General features: G+C 48.8%; 1 protein-coding gene across 1 annotated transcript in view; it reads left to right on the forward strand.

Annotated features, from left to right (window-relative positions):
- Positions 1 to 485: 485 nt before the first annotated feature.
- Positions 486 to 26,366, forward strand: part of ISX (intestine specific homeobox) — a gene marked incomplete at its 3' end in the record, with an annotated part of 149,239 nt that continues 123,358 nt past the window's right edge. The window contains 5 exon segments of the mRNA XM_082666185.1: positions 486 to 693; positions 14,827 to 14,978; positions 17,203 to 17,316; positions 18,148 to 18,336; positions 18,338 to 18,444. Of these exon segments, the coding sequence (XP_082522311.1) occupies positions 501 to 693; positions 14,827 to 14,978; positions 17,203 to 17,316; positions 18,148 to 18,336; positions 18,338 to 18,444 (755 nt within the window). The 5' untranslated portion in view covers positions 486 to 500.

Consider the following 26,366-nt stretch of genomic DNA (forward strand, 5'->3'; position numbering starts at 1 on the left):
CTGGAGCCAGCGGAAAGGGCGAAGGTGGCCACCCCACCTCCAGATCTCCCTGGGGCAGGCTCCCTCCTCCCTCCAGCTCTTTGCCGTGTTCCACACTGTCCGTGACCTCGGGGTCCCCGGCCTACGCTGGGGATTGTGCAGGTGACCACCCTGGAGAAGACTCGCTGCAGTAGGACTGAACCCAGTTTGGCAATGGTGACTCCCTCGACGTGGAGCTGGCGAGGCCTCTGAGCCCCTGGGCACGAGGTTCAGCCCCTTCCAGTGTTCCCGACGTGACCTGCCTCCTTGATCCCAGGGTGTTCTGAGGTGACCCATGGAAGTCCCCGTGGAGACATAACCCTGCTTGGACAATCCCACACGAGGATCCACCTCTGCTCACTCTCTTGATTCCAGGAGCTTCGGGAAAGGAAGAACGCCACCCTCCACTGGCATAGGCCCCTCTGCCCCCCTTGCAGCTGCCCGCGGAGGGTGCCAAGGCCGGCCCGGCTCTCCATGGGGGGATGGAGAAGAAGAGCTCGGGGTGCTGTGAGGCCCCAAAGAAGCGGGGCCTGTCCTTCTCCATCGAGGAGATCTTAAAGAGGCCGGCTGAGAGGAGTGATGCAGTCAGGCCAGAAGGGGCAGGTGGACAGGGCACCGGGCAAGCAGCAGCTGCAGACTCTGGGCCGGAGAGACCCCCGCATAACCAGCCCCAGGGTAAGTGTCTTCTGGCCATTTCTTATCTGTTCCTGGGTCTCCAAGACCCAGCTGCACTCAGGCAGAGAGGAAGCTGCTCCCAACAGGAGAGAAGCCTTCAAAATTCAGAGAGATGTTAGGCACTGGGCTGTCAGCCGTAAATACTCTTCTCCCGGGGCTTCCTTGGTGGCGCAGTGGTTGAGAGTCCGCCTGCCGATGCAGGGGACGCGGGTTCGTGCCCCGGTCTGGGAAGATCCCACATGCCGCGGAGCGGCTGGGCCCGTGAGTCATGGCCGCTGAGCCTGTGCTTCCGGAGCCTGTGCTCCACAACGGGAGAGGCCACAACAGTGAGAGGCCCGCGTACCACAAAAAAAAAAAAAAAAAAAAAAATACTCTTCTCCCCAGCCCGGCACTGCGGCTGTTCCAATGTGGACCAAGCCTCGGTTCACTGCAGGATGCAGGGACCTGGGGCTCGTTCCTGTAACCAGGCCACAGCTAAGAGTTATCGTTCATTTATCCAGCATTTACAGTGTGGTCGGCACTGCCCCAGAGGCTGTGCACGTCTCTTCTTTAACTTCAGTAGAAAAGCATAATTATCATAACTTGACAGATGTGGAAACTCACCTGTAAAGGGAAGAGGTGGGTGATGCCCCCAAGTCACAAAGCAGAGGACCCGAGACCCAGCCGCCCCCAAACACCTGCCCGGTCTGTCGTGTTCTTTCCCTACGTAAGCAGAGTTCAGCCTGCACGGCCTCTAGTGGGTGAAGCCGTGGCCCGGATCTGCCCACCCTGATCACACCCCAGGCCAGTGCCCACCCCAGGGCTTGCCCCCAAATAACAATGACCAGATCCCAGGCCCCTGCTTGAGAGCCAGCTGGAGGAGGGCTGGAGGAGGGCACACACACGCTAAGAGTCAGGAGTCAGCAGTCAGTGTCACCTCTCCCCCGGCCTGCTGAGCCACCTTGGCAAAGTGCCTTTCCACCCTGGCCTCAGCTTCACCCTTGGTGAGACGGCTGAGTGACGGAGGAAATGGAGCTGGTGATGTCTTGAGGGCCCACTGGAGTCTGATAGGAGATGAGCCTGGAGCATCTCACAAAAGGGTCCCAGTCCTCTTTCCTTTCCACCCCTTTAATCTAAGGAAAGGAAGCTCGGGGGGGCCCGTGATGTCTTCTCCTACCAAGCATGGAGCTCCAATCCCTCCAACCAATTCAAGTCTCCCAAGATGGAGATTGTGCTCAGAGGCGGGCCAAGAGAAAGACCCTGGCGGGCAACACGTCCCCGGGGAGCTGGCAGCTTTCCCAGTAGCTCAGCCTATCAATAGGAAAGGGCCCCAGCTTAATGTTGAGAAGTTCATTAGTATCTTCCAGTGAATTGAATGAGCCATGAGCATTCACAGAAACCGTTTCTTCTAAGGGTCTAACCAGAGTCTCTCCTGCTGCAGCTACATAACATCCATGTCTGTCCTCTCTGCTGTGGAGAAAAAGAGAGATCTTATTTCCCCTCCCAGAGCAGCTTGCCTTCTCCTAGCCTGACATTGGCTGATGGCAAAAAGGAGGCCAGTCATTCTAAACCCCCCCCGAAGCTGCTGGCATGTTTCACGCCAGCTATCCCGCTGGACCCAGAGGAGACCCCCCAGTGAGCGCTTACGAAAATAGCAGTTGTAAGATTGGACGGTACTCCACGGCTCTCATGGCAATCTCACGGCCGTTGTTCTATCCATATCCAGTTGTGAGCCCTGCCTTAGAGCTGATGAAACCAGGAAGACAAATCACCTGCAAAAACCGCAGAGTGGGTAGCATTAGAACTGAACCCTGGTGGTCTGAGACCATCCACTCTAGAGTATTCCTGAATGTGGCCTAAATCCATCCATCTCCCCCCTGGGCTGGAATTCAGCACGTCCAAGATTCCTAAGGGTCGCCGTGGTGGTTTTCAAGATGACTTCGAGGGGCAGGCAGACAAAGATTTTTTTTTTTAACATCTTTATTGGAGCATAATTGCTTTACAGTGGTGTGTTAGTTTCTGCTGTATAACAAAGTGAATCAGCTACGTGTATACATACATCCCCATATCCCCTACCTCTTGCGTCTCCCTCCCGCCCTCCCTATCCCACCCCTCTAGGTGGTCACAAAGCACCGAGCTGATCTCCCTGTGCTATGCGGCTGCTTCCCACTAGCTATCTATTTTACATTTGGTAGTGGATATATGTCCATGCCACTCTCACTTCGTCCCAGCTTACCCTTCCCCCTCCCCGTGTCCTCAAGTCCATTCTCTACATCTGCATCTTTATTCCCGTCTACAAAGATTATTTATGTCAATCGTTCTGTAATGATTTCTACACTAACCTTCTATTTATGACACATGATACCATTTACCCACTTATGGTCATGATGTGAGGTTTTCTTTTAAAATAAATGTATTTATTTAGGTAAAACAAAAAAACAGTCTGTTTAAATGTGAAGTAAGTAATAATGCAGGTGAGATGCCAGCATGTCAGAAACTATAAAGGTAACTTGCACAAACTGCAAAGAGTTGGAGTCTGTGAGATGCTAGGCTGGGCGGGGAGGGCAGGAAGCTGGGATTCCAGAAACCTGGCCTCTAAGACCTGGTCTGGCACCGATGCACTGGAGGACCTCAGGCAAGCCGCTGCCCTGGCTGGGCCTTCGTTTCCTCATCTGGAACACGAAAGAGCAGAGCTAGAAAATTCCTACGGGCCCTCCCCGCTCCGACATGCCACGACCGATTCCACGAGAAGCTGCTTGCGCAAAAGCCTCGGTGGTGTCACTCGTGGGCATTTTCCATGGCAGAAGCTTCCTCCCTGCAGAGGGGTGTCCGTGCCAGGCGGGGCAGGACCTACTCACCACCTCCACCTCTCACTGCCCCCCAGGAAGCCCCAGCTCCGCCAGTGCTGGTGGCCCAGCTGATGCCTCTCCACCTCTGTCCTGTTCCCCACCAAACACACACACACACACACACACACACACACACACACAGCATGCAGGAGCCCTCAGGGAATGGGCAACAGGACAGAAGAGGTGCATCCAGGGCCCTCCCCTGTCCCAATAATAACAACAGAGGAATAAACTCCTCTTTGTCTCCACTTAAAGGGCTTCACAGAGGGGCTCCTGGATGTTGACTGCAAAGCGTTACCTCAGGATCCCAATCCCCTAGGGAGCTTGTGAAGAGGCAGAATTCCAGGCCTGGCACCTAAGACTCTGCCTCCAGTCTAGGGTGGATGCCAGGAATCTATCTTAGCAAAGCTCTCCCAAGTGAGTCTGACGCAGGTGGTCCAAGGACCGTTTTTTGAGGAGGCTGGAGTCCAGAGAGGCAAACTGGCTTGTTCGGTGCTACAGAGCAATACGGGCCAGATCCGGGGCCAGGTCGGCGATCCAGACCAAGGCCAGTGCTGGGCCTCCCTCATTTCTCATGGCAGAGACCCAGGTCCCTCCCCACAGCTTCCCACTCTCACAGGGACCCTCATAATCTAAGGCTTGGACCTTCCCCAGCCTCCGTGGAAAAATCCAAGAGGGTCTCCCAATTTGAAGGGATGCTAAGCCCAGCTGCCCGCTCACTCCTCCTGAGAGAGGAAAGCCCCCCAGAGCTCGGGGGTCCTCAAAGTCCAGGGAGACCCAGTCAGGAGGAAGTGACTTTGTACTGGAGGATCAGACCCTGGAAAGAAAGAGATCATCTCTGCACCTGTCCCACTGATGACCCTCTGCAGGGAAATTGCGAGTCCCGGCGGGGAAAGGGGAGAGGAAGATGGGCAAAGAAGGGGCCACTTCAGTGGGTAAACCAGTGTGGATCTTCTGGCCTGGGAAGGACACAGATATCTTCCCTTGTCCATTCATGGGCCATTCAGTCCCTCAGTGAATCATTGCTGAGTGCTTACTCTGGGCCAGGCGGCAGGCTGGGGAGGCAAAGGTGAATAAAACCAGAAGTAGTGGCCACCCACCTGGAGCAGAAGTGGGGTCAGCAATGAGAGTACTGGTAACACCATCTTGGGGCGGTGCTAACTTCCGCCCCTCTTATCTGGTGGAGGTGGCCGGGGGCACCGTGGAATTCTTGAGCCTGGAAGAATATCTTCTTGCCGTAGTCAGCAGCGTTTCTACAAAGGGCCTCACATTAAGTTTTGATAGCTAGATGGTCTCTGTGGCAATTACTCAACTCTATCATCACAGCTGAAAAGGAGACAAGGTATAAATGAACGGGTATGTCTACCTTCCAATAAAACTTTATTTACAATAACAGGCAGAGGGCCAGATCTGGCCTCAGGCTGTACTTCATCAGCCCCTAACCCACTGGTGTGACATTCAAAGTCCTTCACAGACTGGCCCTGCCGATCCCCAGGTTCATCCCCCACCACGGCCTCCTGTCCCTCACTTTCCAGGCACATGGAGCATCTCTCCCACTTCAGTCTTTCTTGCCCTTTCAATGCCTCCAGACTTTGCCCCTTAGAAGCCTCTGTGGCCCTCCCCCTTCTTCCTCCTCTTCCTCTTCTTTCCCTCATCCTCTCCCTCTGTCTGAGCTTCCTGTGGCCATTGTACCAAATTACCACGAACCGAATGGCTTAAAACAACAGAAATGTATTATCTTAGAAGTTCAGAACCAGAATTCCAAAACCAAGGTGTTGGTAGGGTTGATTCCTTGCAGAGGCCCTGAGGCAAAACCTGCTCAAATGGCTCTCTCCCAGCTTCCGGTGGTTGCTGACCATCTACAGCCGTCTTCGGCTTGTAGACGCGTCTACAGGCCTCTGGGTCTGTGTGGAACCCTCCTCTCCTTTCTCTCATAAAGACACCTGCCATCGGATTTAAGGCCCACCCTAAATCCAGGAGAATCGCATCTCAAGATCCTTAGCAGGGCTTTCCCTGGTGGCGCAGCGGTTGAGAGTCCGCCTGCCGACGCAGGGGACACGGGTTCATGACCCGGTCCGGGAAGATCCTACATGACGCGGAGCGGCTGAGCCCGTGAGCCATGGCCGCTCAGCCTGCGCGTCCGGAGCCTGTGCTCCGCAACGGGAGAGGCCACAGCAGTGAGAGGCCCGCGTACCGCAAAAAAAAAAAAAACAAAACAAAACTTCAGCCTAATCATATCTGCAAAGACCCTATTTCCACATAAGGTCACATTCACAGGGACCAGGGATTAGAACTTAGACATTTCTTCTTGAGGGGAACACGGTTCAACCCACTCCCCCTTTCCTCACTTCTTCGTCCCCCTCATTTTCCTCTTTCCCCCCTCTCTTCCCTGTCCCCTTCCTCTTTCTTTTCTCTTCTCCCCCTCCCCTCCCTCCTTCCCCTGCCCTCCCTCCTCAGCCCCCAGCTGCCTAGAACTAAAGGCAGTGGCTCTGCTCTGCTCTGGGCCCTGGGAGGGGGAGCCCGGGCTCAGGGCTGGGGCCAAGCCTTCTTCTCGCTGTTCCTCTTCTTGTCCTCACACTCTTCCACACTGGGTTGATGGTTTCTTATTCCTTATGACCCCTCATAGGTCACTTTCGGTCTCCATATATAGAACTCTCAAAGTTCCTTTTTTCCTTTCTTTTAATCAATGCTTGTTGCCACAGAGGTTTACTCCTCCAAATACTCCTTGTACTGTAGCAGTTGTGAAGCATTTTTTGGCCAGAAATGGCTCTTCTCCCTGTTTACAGGGCCTGGGGCCTTGGATACCTCTAATCTGGGTACTCTGCACACCTGCACTTGGGCTGGCCTTCTGTATGTATTTTCACAGAGATAAGAGCTAGTTAACTTCCTCCTCAGTTCTCGGCAGGAAGGGTAACTGAATATGCATTCCCGCACTGAATAGAAACAAGTTCTGTGACACTTCCTGTGTCACATCAGAAAACATCCTCTAGCTTCACAGCTTGTGTCGTCTGTCTGTTCCCCTGCATTGTCACAAGTATAGAATGGAAAGGAATAAGGGCAGGAGGGAAGCAAACACAAACACACACACACACACACACACACACACACACACCTTCTCATAACTGTTGAAATATGATGCCACCTTGAAAGCACATGTAATCAGCCCATGTTGCAGTACCCTGTGCCCAAATCCAAGCACACTGTCTCGAGAGCTACACTGTAACAACACAGAGAAACATACAACCCTGACACAGTGCTTTGAGAACGCAGAGGAGACAGCAACAAACTCTGCTTGAAGGAAGACTTCAGAAGGAGGTGGCATCTGAGACAGCAGCCAGGCAGAGGAGGGGAGAGAGCACGCCAGGCAGAGGGAAGCAGGTGAAGCAGCCCAGAGGAATAAAAAGGAATATTTCTTTTGAGAAACAAAGAAACTCAGGGTGGCTGGAGTTGAGAAATCATGGACCAATGTCAGCGGAGATGAGAGGCATGAGGTAGGCTGAGGTCACGTGTGCCAAGCTAAGCACCTTGGCCTTTATCTATGTCCATCAGCATCTTTAAAACCTACGTTTGGGGAATTTCAGGCTTCGGCTGAGTTGCACAGTCAGAGAGACCTTGGATGAATGGGGGACGGAGCAGGCTACACTCTGGTGCCCTCACAAGGTGTCAAGATAGGAGCCCTCGTGCTATTTGTTTTGTAGCTTTCCCGCACAAAATCCTTTAAACAAAGGTAAAACCTCTATTTTAAAAAGAAAAAACACATATGAAAAGTGTGGTAGAGTATGAGGGGACATATATGCTGAGAGCCATATATAAAAAATATTATGAAAGGGAGACCATACATGTGGAAAATAACCATCTTCACGCTGCTGAGGGGCGGATGGGCACTGACCCAGTCACCCCTGGGAACAGGGCGCAAATCCATGGCTGGTGAGCTTTCCAATGGTCTCTCAGCTGTTTCTTTTAGCAATTTCTTTATCCTCATCTCTTTCCACTCTAGCTGTATTCGCTGGGTTGTTGTTTATTTATACAAGTAATCCACATTTATTATAGAAAAATTAAAAATACAAATAAACAGAAAGAAGATAAAAGAAAATGTAGCTATAACTCTACCATCTCCTATGCAGTAGTAAGTACCATTAACACTTTGATACATGGATACATGAAGATTGAGAGAGATTTTTTTGTACAAATATGGAGGCTGGTTTCTTGCACACTGAAATTTAGCACTCTTTACTTATCGATTAAACAAAAAACCTGTTGTGTTTCCACATGGAGATTCACAACAGACCTTGGAGAGAAGGAAATCTTTGACTGATCTGGGTTTTGATGGATGAGTAAGAGTTTACTAGGCAAAGGAGGAGGACAGGCTTGCAGATGTAGGGGGTAGTGAGAGCAAGTCCCTGGAGGATAAAAAGGCATGGCCGATCTGGGGAATCTAGAAGCCATCAGGTGGCGCAGAAATAATGGAAGTGATGATTGGGTAGAAAGCAGATGACCCTGGGAAGCGGGGAGCCTGAAGAGCTTGAATGCTGGGCCAAGGAGCGTGCCTTGCACGCTGTGGGCACAGGGAACTGTAGAAGTCCAGGACCACACCCGGAGGGAAGAGGCCAGAGCATCTCTGCCCTGGGAGGCACCTCCCTGCACCCCACCTGTCCTGTTCAGGTGTCCTCACCCTGCAGGAGGGCCCCAAAGGGAGCCTGGATCTCCATCCTGCCAAACCCGCTGCCTTGGGAAGACAAGGACAAGGCCCGTTTCCGGAGTCTCAGCCCAGCAGCAAAGCCCCCGGGGCCTTAGCTGAGCGGCCAATTAGCAGACGGCAGAGAAGGAGCAATCAGGGGAGGGAGCCATGCACGGAAAACCATCCGTTTATAATTAGGTGACCTAATCACCTGTGTAAATTGTGTATTTCTTATGATCAATGTGCTAAACATCTCAGGTTTAATTAAGTTCTGCTGACTCGTTCTCTTTGAAGACCCACTGAAGTGGGATTCACAGCTCCAACAATTAATAACCGGGTGAGGGGCAACTTGAAAGGGGCGGCAGTTCCCTGCCCGCTTCCTGCCCCGTCTCCCCACCCTCTCCCGGGTGCCCTTGGATGGGGCTCCACACTCCCCATCGTCCTCTCTGAGCCGGGGCCCAGAACATCCCAGCCCTTCCCCATGATTAAGAATCATCCCATGCAATGGGCGCTCCAACCATGAACTGGTACTTCCAGCTTCCTGTTTAATGAGGTTCCTTCTGGTTCCAAAATTCTACCTGCAGAGTCCTGTGTTCTGCCTTCTTCCCGGTTCCACATTCCATTTATGCTGTTCTGCCTCCCTCCCCTGCTTCATCTCTCTCATCGCCTACTGTGGTCTGTAACCCAAGCCTCAGGCTTCCTGGTCCCCTCACTCCTTTCCTAGAGCAGCCTCCTCCTGCATTTGATGGGAAAACTGAAGTGTTGACCTTCATACTTCCTGAGCCAGCCCCTCAGATTCTGCTCTCCCCCATCCTCCCTGCCCTGTGGACCATGGGCAGGTCACTGTGCTCTGAGTCACCACCCGGAGCTCCAGGGCACCATCCTCTCCACTGGACACGTTCCTTCTCCCCAGTCACCAGCAGAGAGATGGGCCTGGGCCAGTCTTCCCTTCCTCTCACTTTCCCTGTACTTCCAGTTTTCCCAGCACCATCAAAGTCAGCTCTATGACTGATGGATACTCTCCTTCCTAGACAAACGTGGCAATTAGAGGAAACTGCAACACGAGAAGAGACGTAAAGTGAGACCCAGAGTATGACTTGTTCAAGAACCCAATGAGAAAACCAGTAAGGTAGCACTCACTATCCAATAGAACTTTCTCTGATAATGGAAATGTTCTATATCTGTGCTGTCCAATATGGTAGCCACTGGCCACATGTGGCTATTGACCTATGCCTAGTGTGACTAAGGAACTGTATTTTTCATTTTATTTTAACAGCCACAAGCAGATAGTGGCTACCATATTGAATGAGGCAGACCTAAGGAGTTAAAATTTTAACAAGGTCCAGCCTTAGATCCTAACCTTGTTCCCCTAGCTCCAGGCTCAAGTCTATCTGTCTCCCAAAATGGCTCTTCTGGTGGGGTGTCACTAGTCATATTTCAGGGACCCCCACTCACTGGGGGTGATCTCAACTCCAGGACCCCTCTCCCTACCACTCCTTTTTATAGTTCTCCAATTTAGGGATATTCAGTCCCAGATAACATCCCAAGAAGAGTTGGACGGGGACAATCAGTGTTTGACTATTGACACCCCAAGAACCCATGCTCAGTCTTAGGGGAGGGGCTTTGGCCCTTGAGTCCTGCAGCCCGGTCCACTTGGGGCTCAGCCTCCATCTCGCCAACCATGTGAATTTTAGACACCCCTCTTTCTTCACAAGAGAAGTCACTACAGCTGTTGGGCACATACACATAGATCCCATCACCATCATTATCATCGTCTCTCAAGAATAAACATTTATCCTGAGAATGTATAGTTCAAAGCTAATGAGAACAATATTTTTCTTACTGGCCCATAACTTGCCAAGCAGCCCCTCCCCAATTATTCTGCAGGGTAGGGTTCAGATCTTTTCCTCTTCACCTTATCTCCAAATGATGCCCTTCTGGTCCTACAGGAAATACGGGAAAGCCATATATATCCTAATAGCTGCTCCCTTAATTACACAAACGGAAACTTGAAATAATCATTTTATTAAGGATCATGCTTAGTCATGAGCCCTTGTTTGCCTAACTTTCCTTCTGGGGAAAAAGGAGGAGATGGCTTATTTCTACTACAATCTACATTCTGTTTCTAATCCTCTGTTCTCCACTTTGCCTACTTTCCTGTATTCCGGTTCAGCACCCTACGTTTTCTGTTCAGTATCCTCTATTCCAAAGCTCTGTATTCCCAGAAGGATCCCAGATCCATGCTGTCCTTGACTCAGTTTGCCCGTCCAACCTGGAATCTTCCATTCTGTGAAATTTTTTTGCAATTTTCTATAGAACTGCCCTGTATCACTAATATCATCTGACATGCTGACCTCGTGAATGAATGAATGAATGAATGAATGAATACTTTCAGCATGGCTTGCCATTTCTCTCTACATCAGTTCTGGCTGGGTTTGGCTCTATCCCTTAAATACATCACCAGCTCTAAACATAGAATAAATATCTCTTTTTTTAAATTTAAAAAGTAGGGTGGACTTGAGGAGGGAAAAGGGGATAGAGAAGGAGAGAAATCAGATCACATCAGCTGGTTCACAATCCAATAGCTTACTCTAGGGGGTAATCATGTTTGAAACCTCGCTGTCCGGAACTCCCAAGAAGCTTCCAAGAGTCAGAAAAATGAGTAAAAGTACTTTGAGGGAAAAAAAAAAATGGACTAACAAAAATGAGGGGTAGTCAGGAGGGGTGAGACCAAAGGCAGACTATGAAATGCACTTGTTGATTCTCAGAGATGCAGGAGCAATTCAGCCGGGAGAGTTATCCTCAGCAGAAATCTCTCCTCTCTGGCCCTCTCCTTTCACCCACCAGGCAAGCCCAAGGCCAGGCCTTTTAAGCCATTCAGCCTCCAACTGAAGAGAAAAAGAATTACAGCGTGTCAGGGCCTTAGCGATTTGATCATTCAAACCCTCTCTCCTCGCCCATTTCTACAGATGGGGAGACTGAGGCCCAGAGAGTAAACAAAACATGGCCCAAGCTGTAGACTGGAGCCAGGAACAGAGTTCAGGGCTTCTGACATTCAGCTTAGTGGGTTTTCTACTGTCCAATGATAGCAGGACGGATAATAAGCACACACACACACATAAAAGTTAATTGATCTCTTCAGCTGTTAAACCACCACAAGTGAAATTCATTTTTCACCGTGTCTACTCCAGCTCATAGTTTGTGGTCGTTTTACCTCTTTTGGGGGGAAAAAGAAAGCGGACTGAGTGGAAGTAAGGAGACCTCAACAAGAGTTTAGATCCCCACCCCTCCTTTCCAGTTAATTCTGCTCTCTCCCGACCTGTGACATCTGACAGTGCACAAGAGTCCACACAAATCATTCCGCGTTGTTTCTTGTGACAGTGTCTTGTCTGCCGAATGGGTTGAGAACAGAGCCTAAACTTCACCTTTATTCATTTAGAGCAAATAATTATGAAGCTCCCGATAGGTGCCAGTTACTCAGCAAGTCCAATGTATAGTCCCTGCCCTCCAGGAGCTCACAGTGGAGAGACACAGACACAGACACAGAGAACAGCAGGCTTCTTTCCCCAGGGGTTTGAGTCTTGCCAATGTGCGTGAGGGATGCTAGGACAGGACGTACCTAGATTCACCATCATTTCTGAGAGCAGACTTTTCTTACAGGAGTGAGAAAGAAATCAGGAGCCATGGTGGTCAACTAGAATGGTAGCAATTGGCCCCAAAAGTGAAGGTGATCTGTGGTGGTGGGGGGCAGTGTACCTTTCCTACTCTTCCTAAAATTGCATCATGTGGTCTTTGTTGCAAGTCAGACTAGAATTGTAACCCTGGCCTCAGAAGTCCATGGTCAGAGAGACAAACCTGCCCCACCTGGTTTGGTGCTTCCTCCAATGTTCACCGTCCCTTGGTTTCATCAGGAGGTACAGTAAGGCTGGTTGAATCGCCATCCTCCCTACTCTCCTAGCTTCTCTCACCCTTCTCCAGAACAGCTTTCCAAATCCCTTCTTCATTCCTCCAGCCTCTAATCCCTCCCACCTCCTTCACTCTCTGCTGATGACCTGAGCTCCCGTTGTCCTGTCCTGAACAACTCAATGCCAGGTATAATGAGCACCTCTGACCAGCCTGCCCCGCAGCCCTGCTCCATCAAGCATCCGCCAAAGCCCTCACTCTTCTTCCTCAGTTTCTCCTCCTGAGAGGCTTTAGATATATGCTCCAGGCCGCACTCCAGACTTTTCCCCAACCTCCCTCTAGCCTTTTTCGCACCTTCTCGACATAAAAGTTCTTCTTTTCCTCACCGCCTTGACTTCACCCCAACCACTCACACCGCATCCAATTTAATACAACATATACTTGTTGAAGTTCCTACCCAGTATCAGAGACACTGTATTTAGTGTGTTTGTGGATAACACAAAATTGTTCTTTTCGCTTGGCTTTGACCATCCTAATTCAACCCAAGTAGTCTTCCTGTGGACCTCAATGATGTCCTGAATGCCAAATTCGGGACCACATGCCTCACAAATCCATGTTGGAAAAAGGCAAGCTAAATATACATACACACAGGCCAAGGTCAGGGTTTAGCACTGTACCTGGTACTTAACAGATGTTGAATAAACACACTGATTGTTTCTTATTTTTCTTCCCCTTCATCCTCTCTAATTTAAAGTCTGTGATCACTCCCTTCTTTCCAAACCTCTCTTCCCCCACGTTTTCTATGGAATTTTGTGGATCTGAGCTCCCTCTGTCTTAGGTAGGGTTCCCCCAAAAATAGACTGAGAGAGAGATTGGCTGGAGAGATGACATGATGTTATACTGTTAATTTGTTTTAAATCCCTGGGACCACATGAACATGGTCTCTCCAGTTGTCAACTGCAATATTTCCTCCACATCCCAGCAAACCTTTCTGAAGATGTGCACAGTTGTTGTCTCCTCCAATTCCCCTTCCCTTCTCTCCTCTGCCCACTGCCCCTGAGCCCTTGCTGCCCCTATTCTGTGGGAACTGCTAACGTCAAGGTCCTCATGGAGCCAGGTTCAAGGACCCTCTTTCTGTCCTCATTGCAATTGCTCCAGGCACAGCATGGACACAGCTGAGCCTTCTTTCTTAAAAGAGTTTCTTCACTAGGTGTCCATGTCACTGCACTTGTCGCCTACCACAGAGACCTGTCCTTCTTGGCCTCCCTCATTGATTTCTCCTGGGTCCCCCGTTGGTTCCTGAGCCTCTAAATAGTGACGGACCCAGGCTCACTCCTAGACCCTCCACTTTTCTCCTCCTGCCTAAGTGATCTCACCCACTCTCATGAGGTCAAAGGCCAAATATACGCTGATGAGTCCCCAGTGTGAACCTCAGTCCCGAGATCCCCTTTGAGCTCCAAACACATAAGCATCTGCCTATTTGATCCTTTGCTTTGAATAGCCAACAGGCATCTCAAATTTAACACGTCCAAACTGAATACCTGATTTCCCGTCTCTCTCTCACAAACACACACACACACACACACACACACACACACACACGAGCACGCAGGCCTAGCTTCATGGGCCTGTGTGTGACCAGTGCCATTGCACAGGGCCCTGCACTCAGAAGGAGGCCTGGCACTTGCGGGTTAAAGCTCATGGTCACCCTCTTGAAATTCTTAACGATTTTATGTTTGAATCTGTGTTTCGCAAGCGCGATCCAGTGGGACCACGAACCACGTACCAGGGGCCTGGAGCCTCAGCTCAGGCTCAGCGCCCCTCTCACCGCCTCCCTGCTTCCCTGGGATGGGCTCTCAGCCACCTGTTTCCCCGCCCCTACCCAGTGACTGCTGCCTCCTCTGTCGTCTGTGTTGGGGGTATTGGGGAGGGAAGGGCACAGATGTGAGGAGGGTCAAGGTCAGGCACAGGCACCCCGGCACCAAGTCGAAGGGCCCTGTGAGGGTCCACACTCATGCTATTAGTATCCCTGTACCCAAGGGAGCAAGGCCTTAAGTAGCAAATAAAAAAACACCCTGACAAGTCAAGAGAGAGAGAGGAAGAAAGGAAAAAGCTTTCTTTCTGAACCCACGTTTTCCTTTTGCACTAGGACCACCTATGATGCAGCGGCTCTGAGTGGGTATGAGACTAGTCATGTGGCTGGAAACAGGCTGTCAGGGGCTGACTGCTGTGCTTTTACTGTAAAGGGCTGGATGGTAATTATTTTAGCTTTTGCAGTCTCTGTTTCGACGACTCAACTCTGCCATATAAAGTCGCCTAGGGCTGCCCAAAGCAGCCATAGACAATACATAAACCCATGGGTCAGGCTGTGTTCCAATAAAACTTTATTTCTAAAAACCAACAGTGGACCAGATGTGGCCCCCAAGCTGTGGTTTACCATTCCTTGTTACAGACAAGGGAAATTTGTCTGAAGGCATCTGAGCAGCAGAAAGGACAATCAAAGAAGTTTCTAGAAGGTCATCTTGGCCACACTGTCCAGGATGGATGGGAGAGTGGGGTCAGCCTAGGAGCAGAGTTTCTAGGAAAGAGAACCTTGTAAAACTCCAAACCTAAGGAGCTAGAGGCCAAGTAGTGGCAACAGGGGTTGAACAGGTAGAACAAGACAGCACAAAAGCTTCACTGAGACCAAGGTCACTAACCCAACTTGGACCCTCTTCCATCCAGAGGAGAGGAAGGGCAAGCGGAGGATCCGAACCACCTTCACCACAGAGCAGCTGCATGAGCTGGAGAAGATCTTCCACTTTACCCACTACCCTGATGCCTACGTCCGCAACCAGCTGGCAGCCAGGATCAACCTCCCAGAAGCTCGGGTACAGGTACAGCCATCCCCGCCCTCGGCCCCCCACCTCAGTGCACTTGGGGCCATGGGTAAGATCCCATGTATCCTGCACCCTCTAGTGCTGTCCCATCAGAAATTTTCCATTGGCTTTATCCCATGAGTACAGTTATACTGGCCAAATATCATCTTCCAGGAAATGAGGCCACCATAGTTATAAGATGGTTTCTCACCTTGGGGGATGGACACGGAGGTAGCATAGATATCTGCTTCCACTCCCTCCTTCTGTACTTGGCTGTAGCTCCAGAACGTCGTTCACCACACAGCCTCATTCACAAAATAGGTCTTGACAATCTAGACCAGGGCCCAACAGACTTTTCCTGTAAGGGACAAGATGCTAATTAAGTTAGGCTTTGGGGGGCCATAACGTCACTGTCACAACTATTCAACTCTACCCTTGTAGCACAAAAGCAGCCATAGTTTACAGTATGTAACAACTGAGCATGTTCCAATAAAACTGTAGTGGTGAACACCAAAATTTGAATTTTGTATCATTTGCATGTGTTACCAAATATTATTCTCATTTAGATTTTTTTCCCAACCATTTAAAAATGTGTAAACCATTCTTAGCACAAGGGTTGTACAAATACAGGTAGGAGGCCAGAGAAAGCCCAAGGCTCTAGTTTGCCAACCCCTGACCTAGAACACATGGGCATCACTTTGGAGGCAGCACAGAGAGGTGGCAAGGACCCTCCATGGTCAGAGACCTAATCTGTAATCTGGCATTTTTTCCCCCCAAGTGCCTATGGCTTCCTCTGTGGTTAGAGATACAGTAGCCCCTTGTCACTCACTAGGGGTATGCCTCGCCCTCTGCATATCCCCAGTCCTGCAAGAACCGCTCTAGCAAATCCAACTGTCACATGTTGGCACTCTCTCTAAAACAGTTTTCTAAATCACTCTTCATTTTTTTTTAACAAATATAATGGGGGAACTATACTCAATATCTTTTTTTTTATAATTTCACTTTTAATGAATAAACAAAAAAGCAATCCTTGAAAAACAGAACAATATAATTTTTTTAATTTTATATTGGAGTATATTTGATATACAATGTTGTGTTAGTTTCAGGTGTACAGCAAAGTGGTTTAATTGTACATAAACATATATCTATTCTTTTTTCAGATTCTTTTCCCATATAGGTTATTACAGAGTATCGAGTAGAGTTCCCTGCGCTACACAGTAGGCCCTTGTTGATTATCTACTTTATACATAGTAGTGTGTATATGTTAATCACAACCTCCTAATTTATCCCTCCCCCCATCCACCTTTCAATATCTTATAACCTATAATGGAAGAGAACGTTAAAAAAGAATATATATATTTATATGTATATGTATAACTGAATCACTTTGCTGTACATCTGAAACTAACACAACATTGTAAATCAACTATATTTCAATAAAAATTTAAAAAAATATATGATGGACTCATTCGAATTCAAAATCTGCTCCAGGGTCTATGTCAACATTCCACCCTTCATTTCACTGGAACCTACTGTTCTTCTGGTGAACGACCGCCCCTGTCTGGACTTCTCCCCTTTTTCTTCCTATTTGAAAACAGTCACCAGCTAGGTGGGTAGCATCTGCACCTAGTGTAATGCCCAGAATTCAGCATCTGCCTCGGCAGTATGACCAAGTGCAGATGGCAGCATGTCATGGACAATCAGGGCACTTGTGAACACAGGGAACCACCAACATTCAACCAACCTACAGATGCCACGGGGCCCAACGGGGCTGCAAACCAGTGGCCCACCTTTCCACCAGGAAAGAACCTAGATGGGTTTTATATGAACTGCACGGTATCTTAAATCTCAGCGCTTTCACATAAAAATCAAGATTTCTGCCTTAGAAGTTGGATGAGCTTGCAACGCTGGCCTCACATTTCCACATGGTGACTGTTGGCTAAAGCTGAGAAGCTGCCCCCTTTAGCCACTGTTCACCGCAGACTCCACCACTCCCAGTTACATGGCACCCAGCTGCTTCACCCCATCCCATGAGCCCACACTTCTGCAGGTATTGAAGGTTGTGATCCCCGGCCCCCTCTCTCAAGGCAGATCAGATCCAAAGAAATCCTGGATGCCATGGAGCTTCCTACTGTAAAGGGTTGGTCCCTTGGAAGGCGCCGTCATTATGCATTTTGGAGGGAGGAACTAGATGGAGAAAATCCCTTTTGCTTATCTCCATCCTCTCTCGCCTTCATCTCAGATCTGGTTCCAGAATCAGCGAGCCAAATGGCGGAAGCAGAAGACCAGCAGCCTTGGGGCTTCGCCGCAGCCGAGCGAGGCCGACTTGGCCCCGCCCACAAACCCAGACGTGGTCGTGAGTGGCTGAGGCGGACGGCGGGGGGCGGTCGCGGGCGGGAGAGGGGGTGTGGCTGGGGACCTCCGGAGCTCTGTCTACAGTAAAAAGTGCAACAATTCTTATAGAAAGATAGTAGGCCCGGATGCTGGAGAAGTCGCTGCCTCTGTCCCCGTGTCCTCCTCCACTGAGTGCCAATCACCCTCCTCTCCCTCCTCCGGGGACCCACGTGTATTACTTATGCAAAACTTCCCAGTTTATGGAGCAGGATCACAGAGTAAAGGGTGGTGCGTGGAGGTCGAGCCCACTGGCTGGGGAGTCAGGTGGCCCCGGTTCGAATCCCAGCTCTGCGCTTAGCAGCAGTGTGGCCTGGAAGAGTCACTGTGCCCCTCAGAGGACAGTCATAGATTTGATGAGGATGAAACGACCGCTCATCACCTAGGAAATGCTCCCTAAGGTTTAGCTGTCCACTGAGTCAACACAGATTTGGAATGTGTACCAGATGCCAAACAGAGGGGCGGCAGCAGTACACGAATAGACACTCCTATGGGTAACGGTTTGTACAAAGCCATGAGTGACCCTATGAGGTAAGATTTTTAATTTATCCATTTTTTGCTAATGCAGAAACTCGACTCTGAGAAGCAAAGTGACTTTTCCGCAACAAACAGTTGCTGCAAATGACGGGATGGGGACGATGTTTCCTGGCCCCCCTGGGCACACATTTCTCCCCAAGTTGGTCCCCCTACCCACTCCGAGCTGCCCGAGAGTAACAGGGAAAGGTTGGGAAGCCGAGGGACAGCCCAGGGTAAAGTTCAGGGCTCACTTCTCTCTCCTGGCCTCTCCTTGTGACAGGGCCCCATGCTGCTGCCCCCTGCACGGCCCAGGCTGGCTCCTCCCACAGGTTGCTATTTACCGGCTCAAGGTCAGCTGGCCTCTGCCTGGCTCCCCACCCGGATCGCCCTCCTGCCATGCCACCCGTGGGAGACACAGCCTCTCCCGGGCCCTCTCATCATCCAGCAGACCTGCATCCCTGCACTTTGCTTTTTTTGCACCTCTGCACCCCAAATGGGGCAACATCTGTGCCACTTCCACACAGGGACCAGACATCCTCTCCTTAGTGGAGCTGCTCTCTTCTCCAGGTGAAGGCAGGTGGCGGGAAGGTGCCCAGGTCTCTGGGGGAATCAATCTCACGATCCAAAGACAACCCACAGCCCAGGAAGCCACCCTGAGGTTGTCCCTTGGAAGGTTGCATCGGACTTAGCAGCAAGGTGACCAATAAAGGAAGCTCTCATCTCTCCTGGCCAATGTCACCCTCCTGCTTCAGGCGACAGACACTGTGGGAGGTCTCAGGATGATCTCTGGAAGGAAGAGGTCGTCCTCTTGCACCTGTACTTCCTCTAATTTGCTGTGTGACCTCCAGCCAGTCACTCACCCCCTCTGGGCCTCATTTGTAAAACAGGCAGTTGGACAAGGTGACTTCTGAGGGTCCTTCTGGCCCTTACTTTGGTGAGATGAACTATGGTGAGAACAGAGGCACAGAGGAGACTAAGGAGAGGTTTGTTCATTCATTCATAAGGGCTCACCTACTGAGCACTTCATAAATGGAACTGGATATTGACATGAACAGCTGAGGCTCTGTGCCCTGAAGCTCAGTCCAGGTTGGTGGAAGGAATGGTACTGACCTCCCCCTGCAAGCAGAACATTCACTCAATGACTTTGCACGAGGCCCATGTCTAACACATTCTGTTTGGCTTTGATATGAATGTCCTAAAGAGGGAAGGAAATATAGAAACATTTCTTTAAAAATTTAAACAGAATTTAGTGTCTTTGGTTATTCTGCTGGCTTGGGGAGAGATGTTGTCATTTCTAGTTTGAATGAAGGGTTAGAGAGTAAGCTCTTTTCAGAGTTTAACTCCCCAGGATTTGTGCAAGGGGCCTAGTTAGAAGGCCAGCCTCACTCTGTGCTGAAAAGCCTAAGAAAGAGGGAGAGAGAAACTAGGGTGGTTAACTTTTATGGGCTGGGTAATTTCATAGGCTAATGAGTGGAAGGATTATTCCAACTACTTTGGAGAAGGGGTGGGGATTTCCAGGAATTGGGCCACTGCCCACTTTTTGGCCTTCTATGTAATGGCACTGGTGGGAGTCTCGTTTAGCGTAGGCTAATGTATTACAATGAGCGTATAATGAGGCTCAAGGTCTACTGGAAGTCGAATCTTCCACCACTTTGGACCTAATTGGTTCTAACCAGTTTATGTCGTATCCTCAACGGCTATCTCATTCTTTTAAAGGTTGTGCCCTGCCTCCTGCCCCCCTGGTTTCAGTACGATCATATAAATATAAAATGAACATGTGCCAACATTTTATCTAACTCACTAATTAATGGGGGAACCAGTAAGACATCATAACAGTTCAAAGGAGAATTCAAAGAACAGACACAAGCAGAGGCAATCAGGAATGCTGAAATGAATTACAGAGACAGAAAGGGTCAATGGCCACAGGGAAGTAATCAATGGCATCTCCACCAGGCACAATTCATTTGCATTTCTATAGACAAGTATCATTTGCATTAGTGCCAGTTTCCAACAATTATACAGAGTGGAAAAATAGCTCACAGACAATGAAAGGGGCAGAAATTCTGGAAGAGTGCGCTAGACAGAACAATCTTTTTATGCTTATTTCAAAGTCTTTCACAATTTTTCCTGACCTAAAAGTTACTTAATCTCTCTGGGGATACCAGGACCTGCCTCAGAAGTTAGCTATGAGATTATATTAGATGATATAGCCAAGTGTTTTGTACTTGTAAAACACCATGATGGTAGGAAATGATTATTTATTGCCTTTCAAACTCCTCTAGAACTCAAGTTTAAAAGTCTACATCTAGAAAGTGTTTAGAAATACAGTAACATTTCTTTAATATTCATTGACCTTTGATGGTTCAGTTTTTTAAAAGGCTAAACAAGACACAAAATGGGCAAAGAGCAGAAATAAGAGATTCCCAGGAAAAACATATAAATAGATACTAAACATACAAAAATAGTCTCAACCTCATCCATCATTTAAAAATGTAAGTAGGGCTTCCCTGGTGGCGCAGTGGTTGAGAGTCCGCCTGCCGATGCAGGGGACACGGGTTCGTGCCCCGGTCCGGGAAGATCCCACATGCCCTGGAGCGGCTGGGTCCGTGAGCCATGGCCGCTGAGCCTGCGCGTCCGGAGCCCGTGCTCCGCAACGGGAGAGGCCACAACAGTGAGAGGCCCGCGTACCACACACAAAAAAATTAAGTAAAACAGTAATGCAATACATTTTTTTTAACTTTCAGGCTGGCAAATATTTCAAAGTGTTGGTAAGGGCTTGATGAAAGTCACTCTCATATAGAAGGAAGTATAAATTAATAAATTATTTTGGACGATAACTTCACAACTACTCATATTCTAAATGCACATCTCTTTGACTCATTGTTTTTGCAAGAACTTATCTGATAAATACACATGGATATAAATACCGTCTATAAGAATGTTCACCAAGGCTTTGTGACAGCAAACCCTGGAAACCACCAAAATAAGACACTGGTTGAGACAACTGATTATAGCATATTCATCCAGCTGTTAAAAATAATGAGAGAGGGGCTTCCCTGGTGGCACAGTGGTTGAGAATCTGCCTGCTAATGCAGGGGACATGGGTTCGAGCCCTGGTCTGGGAGGATCCCACATGCCGCGGAGCAACTAGGTCCGTGAGCCACAACTACTGAGCCTCCGCGTCTGGAGCCTATGCTCCGCAACAAGAGAGGCCACGATAGTGAGAGGCCCACGCACTGTGATGAAGAGTGGCCCCCGCTTGCCACAACTAGAGAAAGCCCTCGCACAGAAATGAAGACCCAACACAGCTCAAAATAGATAAATAAATAAGTTTAAAAAAAAAGAAAAAAGAAAAACATAATGAGAGAGACTGAAATACACCTCATGGGAAACTGTCATTAGACACATCACTGAATGGAAAAGGCATGTTTCAGAACAATATCATGGGCTCAGCTGAGTAAGAAACAGATCAGATATCCTGATATTTAAACACATCATCAGAATGTGATGGTTTCTGCACCGTAATAAATCCCACCAACACTTAGTTGCTTGAAATAATGATCTCTTTGGCTCAGGCTTGACCGGGCTCCCGGTCTAGTCGGTGCTGACTTAGCTGATCTCGGCTGGGCCTGCTCCTGTGTCTGTGGTCAGCTAGTCGGTCAGTGGCCACCGGGGGAATCTCAGGTGGCCTTACTCACAGACAGGCCTGGGTCTGGTAGGCTGTTAGCTGAGGCCACAGGGTGACTGGGCCTCAGTAGGCTTCCTCGTAGTGTGGTCACAGGATTCCAACAGCACAAAGGCAGAAGGTACAAGGGCTCTTGAGGCTTGGCCTGAGAATTCACTTCTCACTTCCACTGCGTCCACTGCTGAAAGCAAGTCATAAGGCCAGCCCGGATTCAAGGGGTGGGAAAACAGTCCTCCTCTTGACAGGAAGAGCTACAAAGTGCATGCCCTGCTTACCATCCACCGTAACACCCAAATAAATTTCTCATCTAGACTTCTTCCTTGAGTGCTCCTGACACCTCCACTTGACTGTCTAATGTCATCTTGAGGCAGAAGATAGGTGGGCCCCCGGGGCAAACAGTTGGAGTTCGTTCTCTGTGGACCGATACTCCAAGACGAAAACAGCCGGACAATCGAGGGAGGAGGCTGGGCCCTGCCCAGATAGAACATGAGACCACATATTCCTCATTCTCAAAGTCAGGAGACCTCCCCGACTACACATGCACAGAAAAGCTCCTTGGAGGTCAAACGCGAGGGGGCGCCACCCCAGAGTAAGTGATGCTAGCTACCCATAGGCCTCTTCAGTAGACTCCATCTTGGCTAAGAGATGCGCACACACCCGGGAGGACCCTGAGATGTACCAAATACGGACTCTGAACCAGGCAAATCGAAAGGATTGGCCAAAGAAAACCTAGAAGAAATGCCCCAAATAAGTGATTTAAACTACCACGAGAGCGCGACTCTCTCCCTCTCTGAGCCCCCCCGTGTGTCTATCCCCACGTACTGTACTCTGTTTTCTTCTAATAAACACTTTACTTGTTTCACTACTTTCCATCTTTGTGGGAATTCTTTTCTGCAAAGCCGAAGGGCCAGGGCCTTGTCACTGGCCACTGGTCGAGTGGCTAGCATTTGGCGCTCTCACCGCTGCGACCCGACCTCAGTCTCTGGCTGGGAACCGAAACCCTGCTTCAGGCTGCTGCAGGCCGCGGCCACCTGACATCACTCTCAAATTTAACACGTCTGAAAACAAACTCTATTCACTCCCCACCCCAAACGTGCTTCTTCCTCGGCCTTTCTCCTCAGCACATGGCAATGCCTTTCTTCCAGTTGCTCAGGCTCAGATCTTTACAGCAATTTTGATGACTATCTTTTCTTTATAAATATATATTTTTAATTGAAGTATAGTTGATTTACAAAGTTGTATTAGTTTCAGGTATATAGTAAAGTGATTCAGTTATAAATATATTTTCTTTTTCCAATTCTTTTCCATTATAGGTTATTATGAATATAGTTCCCTGTGCTAAACAGTGGGTCCTCGTTGTTTATCTATTTTATATATAGTAGTGTGTATATGTTAATCCCAAACTCCCAATTTATCCCTCCCCCTCCCTTTGCCTTTGGTAACCGTAACTTTGTTTTCTGTGTCTGTGAGTCTATTTTTGTTTTGTAAATAAGTTCATTGGTATCATTTTTTTAGATTCCACATATAAGTGATATCATATGATATTTGTCTGATGACTATCTTTTCTAATCAAGCAGCAAACCCAGCATCCAACTCCACCTCCTTGATGCCAGCCACGAGCATCTCCTCACTGTTTCCTTGTGCTCACCTTGCCCCATCTGGGCTCTATTCTTCACTCCGCAGCCAGAGGGATGCTGGGAGAATGTGAGTCAGATCATGACTCAAACCCTCAAGTTCTTCCCTGCCTCACGTGGAATAAAGTCAAAAAGTCCTTCCCGTGGCCAACACGGAAGTTTCCGTGGCTCCCATCATCTTCCCCAGGGCTCCCTGCTCCGGCGTTGCTGGCCTCCTACCAGCTACTGCTCCACAGTGCTGAATACAATCCTACCCCAGGGCTTTTGCACTTCCTGTCACTGCCTGAAACATCCTTTTCTAGCTATTTGCCTGGCTCACTCCCTCAATCAAATAGTACTCAGACAGCCCCCCTCAGGCCATCCTACCTAAGAGAGCACGCACATACACACCTTGTCATTCCCTACCCCTTACCCAATTTTTTAATTTTTACAGTGCTTATGAATACCTGACATATTATGCATTTCTTTATTTATTGTCTATCTCCCAACAGTAGAATGAAAGTTCTACTGTTCAAGGATATTATCTGATTTGTACACTGCTGTATTCCCCAAACAGTGAACAAAACAGGGCCTGGCACATAGTAGACACTCAATATTTGTTATGTGTGTGTGCGTACTCACATCTATATATCTAGAAAGTTCCTAGACAAATACAAAAAAAACCCTGACAGCAATTACTTCCAGAGAGTGGGCTGATGGTCTCACATGATGGAGAGAGGAATATTTGTTTTCCCTGACGCCTGGCAGTGTTTGAATTTTTTGCCCTAAGTATATACTTTTAGAAATTAAATGTTAACAAATAACAGGACAATGGTTGCTTTTTCTCACTTCTCTTGTGCTTTACAACATGCCCTCTTGCTATCAAAGAAAATGCTTTTCTGCCTCTTCTGGTGCTGGAGGGGTCCCATGTGGGCACAGGGGGATCACCCAATAAGCCACTGCAGAGAATCATAGGAGGGGATGGAGGTCTGGAAAGCGTCCTCTGGAGGCGGGGAGGGCAGACTCAGGGCACAAGGAGAAGTGGACCAGGAGCTCTGGGACAAAATCCAACGGAGATCAAGTTCATTCACAGAATAAAAGAACACGGAGCAGGCAGGCTCGGAATCTGAGAACAGATGGTGCCGGGCCAAGAGCTCTTGGCTGTAGGATGGAATTTTAATGTAATCTCAGGGAAATAAATGCAGAAGATGGTCAGGTGGAAAAGACCTTTTATGGCCATCAGACCAAGAAGCTGATTTGCTGCATGGTGGTCTAATAAGAGGGCAGATCCGCATAGGAACAGCAGCGATGGCTTGACAGAAATCCTCTAGTAAATTTCTGAGCAAGATGTTAACAGGGCAAATAAGGAAGAGGAGCCCAGGGACTGCGTTCTGGCTCGTAAGCAGATCATCTGCAGAATTCGGCAAAACATGGATTCACTTTCGACAAGGATCTGAGCCCCTGCTCTGGTGACAACTATTGTTTAAAGCTAAGTGGCCCCACCTCGTCACTAAGTCTGGACTCCTGAAACGGAAGAGTCAGCTCAAGTAACTGAAGAGTGTGAGTGGGGCTGCATCTAAAATCCAGTTATGTCTCCACCTCATTCCCATCTCTCCGCTCTGCTTTCCTCTGCGTCAGCCAGCCTCTCAGGTCTGAGGGGAAGAGTCTCCCTTTCCCAGGATTATCACAAAGGTCCTGGCATTGGGTGCCACTAGCCACTCCCAAGGCACAAAGCATCCCTCAATCTGTCTATCCCGAAGGTTGAGGGGAGGGTGTGAACCGTTCTGACGGACCCTAGGGTATAGCCAGAGGTGAAGTCAGCTCCACCCCCAACCATGTGGATTGACAGTAGAGGAACAGGGGATCCCCTGGGAAAACTGGGATGCTGCTACCAGAAGAAAGGGAAATGGATTCTGGGTTGACAAATAATAGTCATTCACTAGAGATAACCTAAAAGTTTATCTATTTTATACCACATAAGAATGCTTTCAGCTACAAGAAACCAACAGTAACTTATACCAATGTGAATTTGGGTTTCTCATCTAACAAGAAACCTGGAGGTATGGCCAGCATGTGTACGATTCACTTGACCTTTCTCCCATGGACACACAGTGACTGCTTCAGCTCCAGCCATCACATCTGCACTCAATTAGGAAGAAGCAAAGAAAGCAGCGTCAGTGATGTCTGTCTCTTCTATCAGGAAAAACAAAAAGACTCACAGACATAGAGAACAAACTTGTGGTTGCCAAGGGGGAGGGGAGGTGGGGGAGGGATGGAGTGGGAGTTTGGAGTTAGTAGATGCAAACTAGTATATATAGAATGGATAAACAACAAGGTCCTACTGTATAGCACAAGGAACTATATTCAATATCCTGGGATAAACCATAACGGAAAAGAATATTAAAAAGAATGTACATATGTGTATACCTGAGTCACTTTGCTGTACAGCAGAAATTAACACAACACTGTAAATCAACTATACTTCAATTTAAAAAAATAGATTAAAAAAAAGCCCTCCCAGAAATCCCCCAGCAGACTTCCACTTAAGACTGTGTAGCCAAAACTTTGCAAAAAGCCACACCTAGATGCGAGGGAAGGTGAGAGAACAAATATTTAGATTCTCCAAGCATGTTTGTTTGATGGAGGCTGGCGATGGAGGAGAAGGTTGGAAATGGGTGTCTGATCATTCAAAACAACTGTGGCTACCACACAGGCAGTGACTTGCCAGGGCGACAAGGTCAGAAAGCACAGAGCTGGGTCTTGAACTCAGGCCTTCTGAATCCAGAATTATGGCCCTATCTCCTTTGCCATGATTTCTCTAAAATCCAGGCTGGGAGTCAAGAGCAACCAAATAAACAAATTCTTTTTCTTGTACACAAAGGAGGAGAATCATTTAGTTAAAACATAACAAGCCCCCGAAGATGGAGACAATGAGTGGCAGGTCATCTGCCTCTTCCTCCTTCTCCCCTCCCAGGGCGCTGGTTAGGCTTAACATCTTCCACAGCGGGTCTCTAGGTGCTCTTTATCCAGACTTTCATGGTATAAAACAAACTTCTGACTTGGGATTCAGGAAGCCTCAGCTCTGGTCCCGTCCCCATCATGAGCAGCAGTGGCCAATTTGCTCCCCGTCTGGACAGCTCAGCTTCCTCCACTCTAAAATAACATTGGTCAAGATGTGGCTCCTGGGGCCCCTTCCAGTTC

This window comes from Grampus griseus, assembly GCF_964374135.1.
Source record: "Grampus griseus genome assembly, chromosome: 11".
Lineage (NCBI taxonomy): Eukaryota > Metazoa > Chordata > Mammalia > Artiodactyla > Delphinidae > Grampus > Grampus griseus.